The sequence below is a fragment of the Antedon bifida genome, chromosome 4 (assembly GCF_963402885.1).
Source record: "Antedon bifida chromosome 4, ecAntBifi1.1, whole genome shotgun sequence".
In the NCBI taxonomy this organism is placed as follows: Eukaryota; Metazoa; Echinodermata; class Crinoidea; order Comatulida; family Antedonidae; genus Antedon; species Antedon bifida.
In genome coordinates, this window is record NC_136229.1 from 27,148,883 (window position 1) to 27,166,116 (window position 17,234).

The following is a 17,234-nucleotide window of genomic DNA, read 5'->3' on the forward strand; positions in this document are numbered from 1 at the left end:
AGCTACTTATCATTGTTAGCAATCGCTTTCATAGAATTATTTAGATAATGAACTGAAATGAGTTATTGTTTTTAAATTAAAGACTTCGCTGGTTCATTTTTGCCTATACTACTAGCTAGCTACGCCCTTTGCAGACGCGTCTACCATGCACGCCTCTATACTATAGGCCTACTCAGGGGGTAAAAAAAGACTTAAAAATCATGGAAAATCTTTGCATGTCATCCACCCGTATCTCTATCGCATATTTTTTTTACTACATTGCAAAAAAGTGTACTGTATTCTCCTTGTATAAGTTCTATTGTAGGACTATTTCACAAACCACCATCTAATAAAACTAAAGCCATAATTCCAGTGGTAATGGCCAGATCAATACAGGATCCAAGATCTTTTGTATTAAATACAGAATACTTTTAGCAATTGCTGGATGCCGGGATCACCCTCATTAAATATGGTTCAAATAAAAATAAATAAAGATATCGCCGTTGCTAAAGCCGTTTAGATATATTGTCCCCTACATTTTTTTTTAATGTCACGTAATAGTAATTAGTTATTCAGTTTTACCGAAAACTGATTCGAAAAAAAATGATTTATCTGAAAAAAATGTAATTTAAAGCAAAACAATATTTTAAATTGTCTGTCTAAAATTAACCGTTTAGTTTGTCTTTTTTTTTACAGAAGTGAATAACTTTATTTAAACTGCAAAATGACCCATTTAAAGTCCGATTTTATTAATCTTCATTTTCATGTTTTTGGGGGACACTACGTCTTTAATTCGGGCCACAAACGGGTGAACTGCCGCTGACGGCGGGGACATCATCAGTAAAGTAGTGTTACATCAATTATAGAGGGCGCTAAATCTTTTCATCCGCGGCGGGCGCTTGAAGTGTTGTTGCGTATACAGACTTATTGCAAAAATGATAGAGATTTGTCAATTTCATAACCCAAATAGTGATATTCAGCTACTTCAGGTAAACAATTAACTATTATTATAGCGTCATATTCATTTGGAGTGACGGTAGACGTTGTTTATCGTCTTCCTGCAAAGAACAACCTAAACGAAGGACTGCCTAAAAATAGGCAGGCTGCATCAATATTTTTCTTTTCCGACGTGTTAGGACAGAACTACAGAGGGCGCTAAATTGTTTCTTTTCTCAAAAAAGGCCTCCAAAAGTTTTCACTTTAAACTGTAAACTAAATGGTTAAATTCAATCAAACCAAAATTGTCTGTCAGATGGGTCAATTTTACTATTTTTTTGCTTTAAATTACAATGTTTTCTGGTAAATAATATATTTTTTTGATCCAATTATTATGTGACATTAAAATTGCATTCAACTTGAAAAAAAATTTCATTTTTTTTTTCAGGGAGACAGTTAGATATTAATATTCTTATATAATTGAATCCATGTACCTGTTTAATTTTACAGAACATTCTTCCATCGGAATACTCGCATACCATTTGTGAATTTGAAGAGGTGCCGGAGCTAAATGGAAAGTTCAAATCTGTTTTAAGATTGAATTTAACAACGGAAGTAGAAGCAAACATGTGGTTGCAAGCATTTCAAGATACTTCTAAAGATACATATAGAATATCCCGTAAACGTATACCAAAGAAAAGTACAAAGGTTGTTTACACATTGGACCTAAGATGTCAACATAATACCTTACCAAGGACATCCACTGCTGACCAGAGAGCTGGATCAAAAAACACCAAATGTCCAGCAACTGTGGCCATAACAGTTAAGAAAATTATATCAAATAGGAAAAGCAGGTACAGTAATAAAAGAAAGATAATTTTTCATACAGAGAGCAAATATATGGTTGTAAAGTATCTTTTTTTATCTCTGACTTATGATGAACTCTGTTGTTGTCTTGTCTTTCTATGTTGTTTTATTTTATTTCTAAACTAGGCCTACACATTAAATGTATTACATTATTCACTACACTTTTAAATAATCACACAATATAGGTGCAGTGAAGAATGATATAAAATTAAATTTAAGAGTATTATCAATTTTACCAACAATTTCAATTTGCTATTAATTCAAAATCATCATCTGTTCCTATTATTGCTATATATACATAATTTTATTCCAATTCAATTTCAAATAATAGAAAAAACAATATTGTCTTAATTAAAACATGTTTTTTTTAAAGGTCGAGTGACATTCATTCAAACAGCATGCCAATGATTGTGCGACTAAATTATACACATAACCATCTTGTAAACTGTGCTGATGTTTTAAAGCACAGAGATGTTTCGCCATTTGTTATTGAGAAATTTAAAGTTTTGTACGAATCAGGACATTCACCTTCGACGGCAATGATAGCTCATAAGTTTGACATGCAAGAAGAGCATGGTGATGACTATGTGCTTGTTTCTGGTGACCGATCTCAATCTCCAGACACTCAGTGGTGCTATAGGTAAGTCATTTAGGCCCTGCTTTTGCTGAGGTGCAAAAACCTGAAACATTGTATTGTCCCCCAAATAAAAACATGAAAAATGAAGATTAATCAAATCAGACTTTGAATAGGTTATTTTGTAGTTTTAATATTTTAACAACTTCCATAGAAATAAAACGACAAAAAAAGTATTGTTTTCACTTATAAAATCACCAAATAAATGGTTAAATTCAACCAAAAACTCATTGGCTGGCAGCCAATTTGACTATTTTTTGCTTTAAATTACTGTTTTTTCAGGTAGATAGCATTTTTTTAAATCAAATTTTTGGTCAAAGTGGATACCTATTATGTGACATTAAAATGGCATATTAAATAAAAAATAAATAGATTATTTTTTCAGGAGGACAATGCCTCTTTAATGTATGAACAAATGCCATTTTCTTGCCAGCAAAAATAACTTAAAAATTCAAATAATTGTTTCATCCTAGAGAAAATAACATTTGCTTGCACTGTAGACAGAAGTAACCATAATATTGTAATGCATAGTATTAGCCCAAAATTGTTATGTTACTCAAGCACACAATCAATTGGAAAACTAGGTCGGTCAGTCAGATTTTTTTTTTATTTTAGGATTAAAATGAATGATTTTTTGCTTTGATCGTAGGATTAATTAATATATGATGTTGATGAAAGACATGGAGTTTTTAACTGTTATATTTTTTATAGGTTTTACAACAAAACATTCCAACATCATTATGTAAAGCCAAACCGTGAATCAATGTTGGTTGATTTGAAGAGGAATATAAACGTTTACAATGCAGAGGAGGTTATTTGTACAATGGAGGAAGAACTGAGCGGAGGAAATATATGTGTAGCATTGTGCACCCCTTTAATGAAACGAGTACATCGCTGTTATCAACCAAGTGGTGAATTGGTTTTTCTTGATTCTTTAGGAGGTTTGAATCACTATGGGTGTCGAGTGTATGTGATGTTAGCGCATAGTAGCGCAGGTGGTGTACCTCTTGGAGTTCTTGTGACAACATCTGAAGCTGAAGATGTATTAACTGCCGGCTTGCAGCTACTGACGTCTGTATTTCCACAAGATGCTTTTTTTGGAAAAAGTGAAAATGGACCAGACGTATTTATGAGTGATGATTCGGAAGCCGAAAAAAATGCATTGCAAAATGTTTTTCCTGATTCTCACCAGTTACTTTCCGTCTTCCACATTTTGCAAGAAATGTGGAGATCTCTTTTGGATGAAAAGCATAAAATATCCAAAGAGGATCGTCCACACCTTCAGAAATTACTGAAGGATATGCTGTATGCTAAATCATATGAAGAACTCGAACAAAACTACAGCAATATTTTAACTGATATAATTGCTTGTAAGTATCCTTGCTATGGGTTGCATATCAAACATATTTTTTTGCGCAAACATCTGTGGGCTGTTTTCATACGAGATGAACTGCCAATAGGAGAACATGAAACCAGTTACCACGAGTTAACCACGAGAATGCAGAAAGATGATGTGTACTTGCGAACAAAGTCTTTCAATATTGTGCAACTTGTTGATTTTTTATGTACACGGCTGCAGGCATACTATGAACAGAGACTTCTGGAAGTAGCATACAATAAATGCACATCAATTTCTAACAGATATCAACTTATACAACAGTGGCATCTGGAGAAAGAAGATATCGTGCAGTTGAGCCAATACCACTTCCAGATTCCTTCAGAGAAGACAGCTAGCACGTTTTACGAAATCGATATGTTCGCAGGAGTATGTTCATGTTTCTTTGGTATGAATGGAGCTCTTTGCAAGCATCAGCACATGGTTTCCAAACACTTTCCAGAATGCATCATCTGCCCTAAGTGCAGCCCAAGCCTTAGGGAAGTTTTTTTCAAAATAGCTAAAGGAATAGAAATAGATGAAAATCGTTTTACTGTTCACATTGATAATATGTTTGGAGAGCGGGAAGGTATTGAGATAACAGAAGAGCACACAGAACCTACTACCAACACAGACTTTGTTCAGGTGATAGAGTATAGTGATATGGAAGATAGCAATGATTCAATGGAGGATAGTGGAGATGAAGAAGAGATACAGGGGAATATTGATGACATAGACCACTTCGTCGCTGTCCTAAAGAATAAATACAAAGAAAATCCACAGGTCTTCCATAAGCCAATACATTCTTTTATTACCAATTTCCACAAACTCAAAACCGATTCAGAAATGATATCTGCTTTATCATCATTTGGTAAACATTCTAGTGTTCATAGTAGCCGCAACCGGTTTGGAAATAAAATTGGAGTCCAACCAACAGCCATTGCTCGACGGAAGGAAGGGCACAGATTCTTTAGGCAGGGTAGGCCTATATATGAGAACATTGGTAAGCTGATTACAACAAATACAACAGATGAAGCACTGTATAACATTCCTGTACAAATAGTTCACGACAAAAATACAACATAAAACATATAATTTTCTCTTCATTAAGGCCCGTTTGTACTATGGGCGATAAAGAATAACAATATAAAATACTGTAAATACATTTTTCTTCTTTTTTGATGACGTCATGATCAATAAGGACAATAAAATCGTTATATCATCATGGTATTATTGCTCTTAATATAAATCATGACATCGTCTGATTGGGCTTGTGAAAATATTATTTTCATCAAAGACAGCATTAAAGTAGTTATAGGAAGATGAACACTTTTCTGTGGGAAAAATGCATATTAGGCCTACTTATCGTCGATCGTTATCGTTCTAGTAGGTCCTATAAATGGGGTTTTACTATAGTATTTTTTATTTGCTTCACATTCACAGTAGCCTAATTAATACACTATCCAGCTCTTTTGTCAGCTTTGGTTGTTGCTTACTTTAGACATCTTGAATGAATAAAAATGTTAGGTCACAACAACTTTACCAAATCGTTATTTTGCCAAGCACAGCATCAGTTGGAAACGGTAAATCGGTTTTTTTTTTAAAGATTTTAGTTGAAGATGTGATATGAATGACCATGCAGTCTTGCCAAAATATTAGTTATTACAACTACTGTACTGGGCCAAAATCTTAAAATAAAAAATTAGAAGGCACTATATAAAAAAAATCATCTAATGAATGAAATTAATGATTCTACGCTGACATTTTGTATTTACTATTAAAGATGTATTGTCTCCCTGAAAAAAATTGTAAAATTTTTTTTTGTTGAATATGCCATTTTAATGTCACCTAATAGTTATTCACTTTGACCAAAAATTGGACGGGAAAAAAAATAATTTACCTGAAAAAACTGTAATTTAAAGATGTATTGTCACTTGAAACACAAAAAAATGAAGGTCAAAATATTCTAGATTTAAATTGGCCATATCAAAGTAATATTAAAGTTATTCAATGGGTTTTTGGTTGAGTTCAACCGTTTATTTTGTCATACTATAAGTGAAAACATTATTTTTTCGGGGTTAAAACTACAAAATGGCATATTCAAAGTCTGATTTTATTAATCTTCATTTTTCTAAGGGACAATTAATACATCTTTAAATCTGCATGTATTTAGCAAGCTTGTTTGTGATAACCATGACACACTTGTCGTATTCGATTTAGACTTTCACCGTTGAGTACAGTTTTTCCGTTGAGTACTTCTTTAACGGAGTATTTTGAGCGTTGAGATTGTTCTAACGAAAAAGCTTTCGTTTTCAACGTTTTCTATTCGAATGACTTTCTGTTCGAATACAAAAAGTACTCAACGAATCTTTACGTTGACAACGAAAGTTCCCAATCGAATACGACAACTGTGTATTGCAGTGTGCGGCCTCATAATCTTCTACAAGGTCCATGATCAAACAAACTAAAATGCATACGTTATTTCAGTAAGAAAATGTAGTAAATGTAGTAGAATAATTTTGAAATGATCTCTAATGCTCATGCAAACAATAAATACAGTAGGCATAATACCGTACTGCAGACATGGAGATTGCCCTGTTATATAATACAGTAGTATATCTCCCAACTGTATCGTAATAATAAAAATGTAACATCTGACATATAATCCGCATTGTTGATGGTTTTAAATGGAGTTGTTATAGTTTGATGATGGTTGCATTTTTTTCTTATCACACATCTGAAACAACATTAGGAGACTACATAAAACTGTGTTCCCACTAGGACGTAATCTGTCACAAGCGAGGTCATTCGAAATATACTGCTTGCCATTTGTTAAATAGTTGCGTTTCGCGTATTTCCTTGTGAACCATACGTTTATGGTATTAGGGCTTTTTATGGCTTTCCAAAGTCGGCTTATGACATTTTTAGTCAGCATTTGAAGTCGAAAATCGTAAACTTTGCAACCAAGCATTATTATGATAGCGGCAAACCACCACTACAATATCTTTTCATTTTTCATTCCCATTATGATATACTTGGGTAACATTATTAGGCTACATGCTTTATAATATGTAAATTTTAAAGATATATTGTCCCCCTAAAAAAATATTTTTTTAAATTTTTTTGTTGAATATGTTATTTTAATGTCACATAATAGTTATTCACTCTCACAAAAAATTGGGTCTGAAAAAAAAATTTTTATCTGAGAAAAATGTAATTTAAAGCAAAAAATGGTCAAATTGTCTGGAAGACAATGAGTTTTTGGGTAATTTAACTGTTTATTTTGTCTTTTTATAGGTGAAATTATTTTTTTCTTATGGAAGTGAACAACTTCATTAAAACTGCAAAATGGCCTATTCAAAGTTCGATTTTAAAAATCTTTATTTTTCATGATTTTGGGGGACAATACATCTTTAAGTGCATATGTCTATTATATTTCAGAAAAATCAATATATTAACCTATTTAATACTAATAGTAAGTCTAGTAGTACTATTAACCGGTGAATATATCGATTTTACAGTATTACTAAACTGTATAATCTCTAAATAATAAATGGAATTATATGTCCAGTAGTCCATCATATACAATTCTGTAAGTGTAATTCTGTAAGTGTATTTCTGTTAGTCAGAAGTGTAATGACATTCTGACATCTGATGTGTCAGTTATGGATATTCAAATTACCCCTGGAGTGAATAGTGTGTGTGTGGATGTGTGTTGTACCGTGTGTGAGGCCTACAGAAAGTAAAAAGCACATACCTAAATCGAAACTCAACAAAAAGGTAGATTAGGATTGCCTACAAAACATCCTATGCGCTACAGTGAGTCTTTCGTGAGAACAGAATGATCGTTAAATAAATAAAACATAAATAATGGCATAAAACTCTTTTATCTGTTTCATACAACACATAATTGACAATTTAGTATTTGGGATCGCATTCAAAAATGTTTATGGCGAATTAGTTTGTGCAATTATAGCCTACGTTACTTTTGAATATTATGGTAAATCGATCGAATTTTATGCGAGATGCAATGAGTTGGAGAAATTAAGTTGTAATTGAAATAGTGGTATAACCATGGATTAATAAATATTCATTAATCCATGGTATACGTACTGTATTAGAAACGTTTGAAAATTCCGCGGGGTGTTCTGCCAGTGATACGCTCCAGTTGTTAACATTGACGTCGTAGCTCTGGGTGACGTAAAGACAAGAATACAGAGACTTGTGACGCCACAACCATATCTTAACAACGTATAGTATGATTGCGAGATTTACGATATCGCCACACGCACTTAAATTGCTGTGACGTCACAAGTGCATGGCAAAATCTACCTCATGAGTTTTCACTGTTGTTCAATTGCTAATTTGACCTGTATATGCTTACATTTCCCAAAATGTTTAATCTGGTATTTAGAAGAAACACTTCATTATCCAGATAGGGAAAAGAAAGAATTAAAAATTTCAACATTTATATTTTTTACGATTTATTTAAAAAGTGTGTTTACTAGAAACATGACGTAAAGTGATGCTCTGGAATCATTCAACCATATCGAACTAAAAACCTTTTTAATAACAATCACGGTGATTTTTGCCAAAGAACTTATAACACAAGAATCTCCTGTTCTTTAATTTGCATTCAAAACACAGTATCGGAAGTACAGGGTTAAAAGGTCAAACTGGGCGACGCCATTTCACAGCATGGAGCAGCGCCCCCTCCAAACTAGGAAGTGAATTACTCTATCCCCTAGAGTATTAGCAGATCCCCTCTATGATTTTGACTTTCTAATTTGATGCGGGCGCCCTACTCCATGGCTCACAATGGCGCCACCCATTAGTTTTATTCTATCCCACAATGCCTTTCGAAATTGTTACGCGCTTCGGACGAACAGGAGATTCTTGTGTTATAAGTTCTTTGTTTTTGGTAAATAAAGACGATGATGTTTATAGTAATCCACCGCCCTAACCCTTGTACTCAAAGACGATGGTAAGTAAATTATAAAAGTTCATGAATTTAGGCGTTCATAAACGGCGGCCAAAATAATCAGACCGACTGGATACCTAGCTAGTAGTGTAGCTACTAGACTAGCTATGCCTATGAGGCTAGGCATAGGCGCCCTAGAGAGTAGGCATATCAATAGGCTGCAGAATCACGACCACACACACCGACCGTCGAGTGTGTCACGTCAAAGAGGAACGTTTTGAGTGTGACATGTAATGGTTGAGTGATTCCATTGCGTCATCACATACGTGATATTTCTAGCTACCTCCTCGTCTCTGGCGAAGCGCGAACATTTCTAGTAAACACTCTTTTTAAATAAATCGTAAAAAATATAAATGTTGAATTTTGTTATTGTTTCTTTTGCCTAAATGGATATTTAAGTTTTTCTTCAAAATACCAGACTAAACATTTTGGCAAATTTAATATAAGTCAAATTAGCAATTGAAGTGACGGTATATCTCTTGCATGTTAACAACAGTGAAAACTCATAAAGTAGATTTTACCATGCACTTGTAACGTCACAGCAATTTACGGCAACGGCTGACGGCGAGCGCGTGCGGCGATATCCTAAATTTCGCGATTGTTCTTAAATCATTATGTACATCCCTAATACGTTGTTAAAATATGGTTCTCGGTAAAGTTTGTCCTTTAATTATTATATCAGGTTATCTGAGCGCTTTATTTAAATTATCTAAATTAGTGTAGGCCTATGAATTATGTACTATCTATCTATCTACTTAATTATCTACATCGGCCAGCATCTTCTACATGCATCCAATCCCTCCAGCTGCTTTCAAATCCTTTTGCATAACGAGTGGGTTATAGGCCTACGCTTTGAAAAAATATAAGATTGTATAGATTTGCATTAATTGTTTGGAATATCAATAAAGAATGTTTTCTTAGTTTAAAAATGAAGACGATTAATATTCCTGTATTTGTTTTACATCGAAAAAACAAAATGATGAATGGACACAGCTTTGACTATTTCTGTGAATGATATTTCTAAAGCATCGTGAATAAAAACAGTGCGCGCCGCCAACATAATGCAATTATTATTACACGGTTTGAAATATTAAAGGCACATTGTCCAAGAACCATTATAGTATGATTGCTCTCCAACATTTTTAAAAAGTAATCACTTTTAGTAATCTAAAAACTGAGTCTTGGTAGGGAGCATGCGATTTGCGACCCCCAGAATGGGAAATAAGTATGCCCTGTGCGCATTCGCGCGTGACATTGATGTATTTCTCAGTCCCAGTTTTGGCGGATTCTAATCACACAACATATTACATGCGATGTCGTAGGTTTTATGTCGTCGCATTTGTATAGCAGTGATCGGGAAAATGAAAATAATGCATTTCTATCTACTGCATAGGCCTACAGACAATTTGAATTTCATAAGTTACAATATAATAATCTAAAATAACTAACATAAAAAAAGAAAACTAAAGTTAATGTCTACATTATACGAATAATTTGGGGAAAACATTTTGTAGACGTATTTTTGCATTAGACAATTCTATCTTTTTACTGTATTGATCAGAAAGACTACAGTTTAAAATAATTGTATGTCTGTGGCATATTGCTTTGACATATCGCAAATGTGTCGTTTTCCCTATTTCCTCTCTTTGCAATAATAATCCCTACGATACATTATTAACCTTTGACGCTAAAATATATAGATGAAAAATATGTCATAGACATTCAGTTGTTGTCCCCGAAGAACAGTTAAATGTGTTTAAAAGCATTGCACTTAAATATTTCGACTGTATGTGTGATTATGACGAATACATCAAACCCATGGGTTTGTCGTAATAATTAAAGTGAATATTGTGAATAAAAAAATGGGTAAATTCAAAGAAAAATATGGATAGAAAATAAACCCTTTTAAAACAACATACAGAGTAGGTATTTCTAATGGCCGCCTGTAGTACCACAAGTAAAATCTACACGTCTCTGATTTTTTTCCAGAGTATACACCGTTCCCATTCATGATCAGGAATAGCTGTTGGTTGATAGTCTGACATAATAAAACTCTGTCTACACCATCAAACAAAAATATGTGATGTGACCAAATATGGTAGTGATATGACGTCATCGTTTCCATTTCTAGATGTGGCAAAGTAAAGGAAATGTTCCACATTAAAAAAACAAATCAGTAGCCTTCTCACAGTTGTGAGTATTGATCAACTGTAAACATAACATCAACCTTCTGGTAGTGAATGATATTACTTGTAAGCGTATTTGATGATACGTCACGAAGGCAGGTGAAAAGAACACATCTGGTGTAGGATTCAAATCTAAACCCTTCGCAGAAATTCTTGTTCAGACACATTTGTGAGCATTCTATCAACGACCTGCAGTTTTGTTCTGATATTTGGTGACCTCCAAGTCCTTCCCTTCGTACAAAAATAAGTTGTCTGTCTGCAAAAGCTACAAAAAATAAAAAGACCGTATTATTTCTGGACGCTTTGGCAATGCGACGAACTTTCGATTAGTAGCAGAACGTCCAGCACACTGCGCCACACGCCCTACATGCCATAACCCATAAAGGATTCTAAAGCTAAAATAGTGCAAGATATTCATACCGTTAAATGTCATATCTCTTGCTGCTTTCATCTGAACTTCGTTCAGCACGTGATCATATATTTGTACCATAGCTATCGCAGAGTTAAGATCATCTCCAGTATCAACAAAAAGGTCTATTATATCATATTCAAATTCAAGATGTGTAAACGTTGTATATCCGATACTTGCAATCTCTCCATCTCGCCAGAGCTTCACATTTTTGTTCTTTCCGTTGAAGGTAAGGGCAATAAATGTCCAGACGTCTGGCTGTAAGACGTAAGCTCTTGTAAGTACATCTCCATCATCGTAAGATACAGTCACTTCACTCTCATACAACCAGTCAACTTGCGACCAAGTTTGCTTAAGAACTAGGTACTTGCCAGCATTACCGAACTCTAAAATGGATCCCAAGGAATCAACGCCAGGTAGTATGTAAAATGCTAGAGTGAGTGAAGATAAGTCAAATAATTTCTTTTCGAATGACATCGTCGCATCTTCATTTAAGTTACACGTCGGTAGCTCATATACATTAAATGTAAATAAAATGTTGTTGGCTTGTCGTGACAGCAACTTTGCCAAATCCATGTCAACTAGTCCAATGGGATTTAAAATGCTTACAGCATCTGAAAAGATTAAACAGGGTAAAACATTGTTGTCAATTTCGAAAGTTCGCCTTCACACATACTCGTTTGTCGTGTTTATTTCCTATGCAAATAATAAATTTGATTTGATTTATTACATTCCGAGCTCAAGAAAAAGTACTTAAAAATCATTTAAAACATGATTTTGAAATATTAAAAAATAACGATTTAGATAGAAATCTAAAATAAAAATTAAACTAAATTTCAAATAAAAATTGAATAAAAAAGATGTAAGAGAAGCATAATTTAGATATGAAAATAAAGAGAATAACCTATGAATATTCAATATATCAATTATAGCCAAAATGATACTATAAATAACATGGTCTCTTCACTTTTGTTCATGGGCTACAATAATAGTTGCATAATAAACGTATTGGTCGTGAGATTTATTTTAAATAGTTTTAAGAAGACTTGGTCGCAAATTCTCGAAACTTGCCAAGAAGAGCGAAATCTTTTAAATTTGAAGGAAGATCACTCCAAAGTTTATAGAATCTAGGGAAGGAAGAGTGGATTGAAACAGTCCAAGCAAAGGGTGGTCTGAAACGAAGATCACATTTGTGACGGGATATTGGCGAAAAGAAAGAAGAAACGTCAAAATCAAAAATACTGTGGAAATCTGAGAAGTCAAAGATTAAAGTAGGAAACCAAAATGTTGAAACCACACTGATCACTATCCATAACCTGTGAGAAGAAGAGTGAACAGCTCAAATAGCCATGAACGAATATTAAGAGTAATGTGGTAATAATGTATTTGTTTGAGATAAAGGGATATCATGATTTATAGTATGCCTGTGATTAAAATACACATACCCAATGAACAGTACTCCTCAACTTCACCAACGTCACAGTATTCCCATTCGGTATCTACATCGTTGGTATAACACCACGGTCCTCCTGCTTTGCCATCCGGGTTCCTGCACAGATTATGATCACCGATTCCTTTGTCTGGATCTTGTACAACAGAATGATTGTGTGGAGTATTTGACGACCATTCTTGACAAACTCGACCGTTCTTAGTGATGGCCACAATGCCTCGATAGTCTTCACCAGATTCAGTGACTCTGCATTCACATGAAAGAGCGTGTAAGCCGCTCTTAAGTAAGCTACGTCTAATGTATTTGATGGGCTATCAGCTTTTTCTATCGGTGCAACGTAACATTTGGCCTACGAGAAAATATATCAATTATAAACACTTACTTATTTCGGGTGAATCTTCACTGTATACACGGATTTCACAAAAGTTCATATAATTGATTGCATTCATCCCGAGAACCACATATCTTCCTCTAATTCCTTCCAAGCAGGTAAAATCAATAATAGGACTGGTTTCAGTTTGCGTTTGAGTAACACGGTTGCCGCACACTTGACCACTTCCTATTTCAGTTTCAAAACTAATTCGGATGTCAGTATGAACAAGCCTATGTGTCGCTGGTTCTATCGTACAATAAAAATGTATTGTTGTAATGTCAGTATATTATTTTGAAAAGGCTCAATTCTTCGGCGAAAAAAATATTTCAAAAGGTTAGAGATGTATTAAAACTTCCTCATTGTTTTCCTAAAATGTACGAGCATAATTATGTTATATTAGGCTATATGTTATAGCATTTCAAGAGAGCCGACCTATTTCCTAACTGATATTTTCTAACCTATAGAATCGATGGGTTTCGAACACGGATCTTCAGATTTAAGGCAACAAATCGTTAAAATAACCTACAGTATTTGATTTATGTCCATGCATAGATTTCAATTACCGAGGTAATAATATATTGGAAAGGCGGAATTCCGAGTTAATGATCTCGGAAAGGAAGAATTACGAAGATAACCACTTTGTAAAGATAGACTAACGAGATGGTTTATTATAAGAAAGAAGGATTTCCGAGAAGAATTATCTTGTAAATCTGTCGTTCTAAAATAATAATTTTGTTTTCGTTTTCTTCTTTTCAAAATACGATAAGTCAGAAGTCCGTCAATTATATCCGAGAAAAGTTATCCGTTTCTGTCTATCTGCGATGCGATATCTTAACTAGATAAATATGCATAAAAAACACAAGAAATTAGAATTCCATTTTACTTACTGTAGGTGCTGGCTCGATTTATTACTGTTACACTTGTAACGTTATATTCCTTTTGCAGATCAACTCTTACCCATTCATTAGAACTTATCCCATCTTAAGAACAAATAAATTGATAAAATGCATTTATAAATACAACCTAAAACTTTGCTAGAAATTATCAACGCGACTGGACGTTGCGAGTGTATTCAATCATCAGAAGAAACAGTTATTTCCATTTATATTTATAATAATTTGCATTTATTATAATACATAGAAATTAGAATTTTGTGAGACAAATACATAAATAAATTAAATATCGTAAAAGAAGCGTTCTTTGGTAATCTCGAAAGGAAGCCCCACGATAGTCTTCCTTTTGAGATAGATAACACATGGTTAAGAGTATATCGTGATTTAATACCGGATATGTGTAATGCAGAGTATAGAAATGAGGTATGATCGTGTTTATATACATTTATTTTTACAGTTTTCAAATGGTGCTTTAATTGCAGCAAGAAAAGAAGAAGCTCATCTATAAAAAAAAAAGCCCATCCAAGAGTCATAAAAAAGTAGTCCATGAGCTTCTTTTTTTATGGAAATCGAAAGTCACACCGTATTACATAGTGAACTAAAGCAGCTGGGTGGAAGCTGTTGAGGAACTCTTTGTACACGAAAGGATGGAGGATGACGACGGCTGTCTTATTCGACAGATAAGTTGGGCTTTTCATTCTAGTTAGAGGGATCTTTTTTTTTTTTTTTTTATTTATTTTCAATCTTTCTTTAGTACATTAGGGAGCTTTTGATTTTCGACGAATGACGACCAAACTATACGTCATGTTGATTCATTGTGCGCATGCGGGAATATTGGGAAATGTGTCGTCGCTTTCCACATCGACACAGGTTTGATGGTTTCTAGGTCCAGACGACGACCGACGACACATCGATTAACCTGATCTATAGTTAGGTCGCTAACCGAAAGCTATAGGGAAGTTTGGCGTGGGGCTTAAACCTCCGTGGTTTATTTGACAAAAACTAGCAAATACACAGTGAACGTTTCAGGGTTGATGTGATAATATTCGCTGCAGCTTTGCTGCTTCAGGGCATTTTGTTACTAATCAAGAAGCCTACCTGAGTGGTAACACCATTCTCCAGTTAATGCATAATCATTACTATCAGTAACACCTGTGGTACCAAAGCCGTTTGCGGAATACGCATCAGCAGGCTTTTTGTACGACAAATATGCTTCAAAAAGAAATCATAAATAAGTATTTTTTATTGATGCATTCAAGACATTTGTGACTGGCAAGAATTTCTAAAATTGACAGATTTCACTCACAACCTTGATAAAAAAAATGTGATGAATATCTTTGAAAACCGATTCGGTTAAGTTTTTCCAATTGAAATAATCCGTCACCCGATTTAGTTAAATTAACACTGTAATCAGATACAGGCCACGTGTCCTACCATTTGTATCTCAATTACAAAAAAATCAACTGAAACACTCAGAGTAATAATTAAAACGTCAGACCCTCTCCTCAAACTATTTGAAATTAACAGATATTCATAATATTCATGTCATAAAATTTATGTTCAAATAATTTTAAAAACCAATTTTCCTTCCTTATTAAGTATTATTATTATTCTTATACAACTGGGGATAACAGTGTCCAACATGGCACACAAATTTGTAGGCGATACAAGCATGAAAATAGCAATAACAAACTTTGACAGTAATAAAGGTTCAATATAAATACACAAGGCTATGGCAATGTATATTACAAGTTTGGCGTATGTGTGCAGTAAATGGGCATTCACATAATGCGTGAAGCTCGGTCTGCACTTTGCCGCATTTACAAAGACGTCCATCGGGTGGCGTGCGAGACCACCGCCCAGTTTCTATTCTAATGTTATAACGATACAAGTCGTAAACGTGAGAAAGCTAACCTTTCATGCTCAGGTACATTATGATCAAAACACATTGGATGAATATCGAGAGAAGGATTTAAAGTGTGACAATATGTACTAAGTTAAGTACGCGTGGAGACTAACACACGGTTACGAATTCTAGCTATATTATATTATTACAATGATCAGGAATCTCTAAAATACTACAAACATAACGATAAAATGGAGTTTGAGCTAGACGACATATTGATCATCCCAACATGGTCATTCATATTCTCCCTTTCAGTTAATATTTTATTTTTAAAAAAGTACATACTAGTTATGCAATCATAATTTAAATTATAATTTTGGAATTCCAATCTTCATTCCTTACTACAATATTGTTAGTTATGCTATAAAAAACAGTCGGGAGTATTTTGGTACTGATGTTACCATATCCGATGGCTTCACAGAAAATGAAAGTGCAAAGAAAAGGGACTTTATTTGTGTAATTGAACTATTCCCTAATTAAATTCTACCATTTTACTAAAATAGCACTTTAGAAAACTCACTCTAACCCAGACAAATGTTTTAACAAAGTTACGGTACATACTGTTACATATAAAATATAAATACAAATATATTACACCCCTGGTATGTTATTTGATGAAGCAATAACTGTTAAGGCCAATTTAGACAGACGAGCGGTAATAGTAATATACAAATATAGAATCTATATGTTATTCCCTATGACCATTTTCACAACGCTCGGTATAAAAAAAAAGATTCTACGTCCCGTGGGACAAGCTACGCGGATTTCCGCTTACCGTTACCACTCGTCTGTGTAAAATTGCCTTTACGGTACAATCAAATTCATACAGTACCGTATATTTAAACTTACATGTTTGTCCAACTTGAATTTGACAAACAAAACAAGCAGTCAACATTACTAGTTCTAGTGTCATCTTGGCCATCATGACATTTGATGACAAAAATGACTATTTTATTGTATTTATAATGATAAAATAATCAATTTTTTCAGTAAAATTGTTATTTATATTGCCATAGTATCGTATCATTTAAAAGTGTCTAATGAATAAATTACCTTTTTTCATTTTCTTCGTTCAGCCAATCCACTTCCTTTATGGGGTTCGATTCTCATCATTAGTCTCATTATTGGCGTGAATTACGTGTCGAATGTTCCTTTTGTATTTTTATTATCATGAAACGCGTCATTGTTCCTTTTCTGTATTTGTTATTTATTTATTTTTATTATAGCATATAAAACAATATAAAA

At 33.8% G+C, this 17,234-nt stretch overlaps 1 protein-coding gene across 1 annotated transcript; it reads left to right on the forward strand.

The window, feature by feature from the left end:
• The first annotated feature begins 872 nt into the window (after positions 1 to 872).
• On the forward strand, positions 873 to 6,705 carry LOC144839832 (uncharacterized). The gene is made up of 4 exons (XM_078695370.1): positions 873 to 968; positions 1,426 to 1,769; positions 2,156 to 2,422; positions 3,128 to 6,705. The coding sequence occupies exons 1-4, from the start codon at positions 915 to 917 to the stop codon at positions 4,875 to 4,877; spliced, it is 2,415 nt and encodes an 804-aa protein (XP_078551496.1). The 5' UTR covers positions 873 to 914; the 3' UTR covers positions 4,878 to 6,705.
• The last annotated feature ends 10,529 nt before the right edge of the window (positions 6,706 to 17,234 follow it).

Coding starts and splice junctions, on each gene's coding strand:
- LOC144839832 (XM_078695370.1), top strand. CDS start 915: ATGATAGAGATTTGTCAATTTCATAACCCAAATAGTGATATTCAGCTA. Junction 969..1,425: donor GTGATATTCAGCTACTTCAG/GTAAACAATTAA, acceptor TTAATTTTACAG/AACATTCTTCCATCGGAATA. Junction 2,423..3,127: donor GACACTCAGTGGTGCTATAG/GTAAGTCATTTA, acceptor TATTTTTTATAG/GTTTTACAACAAAACATTCC.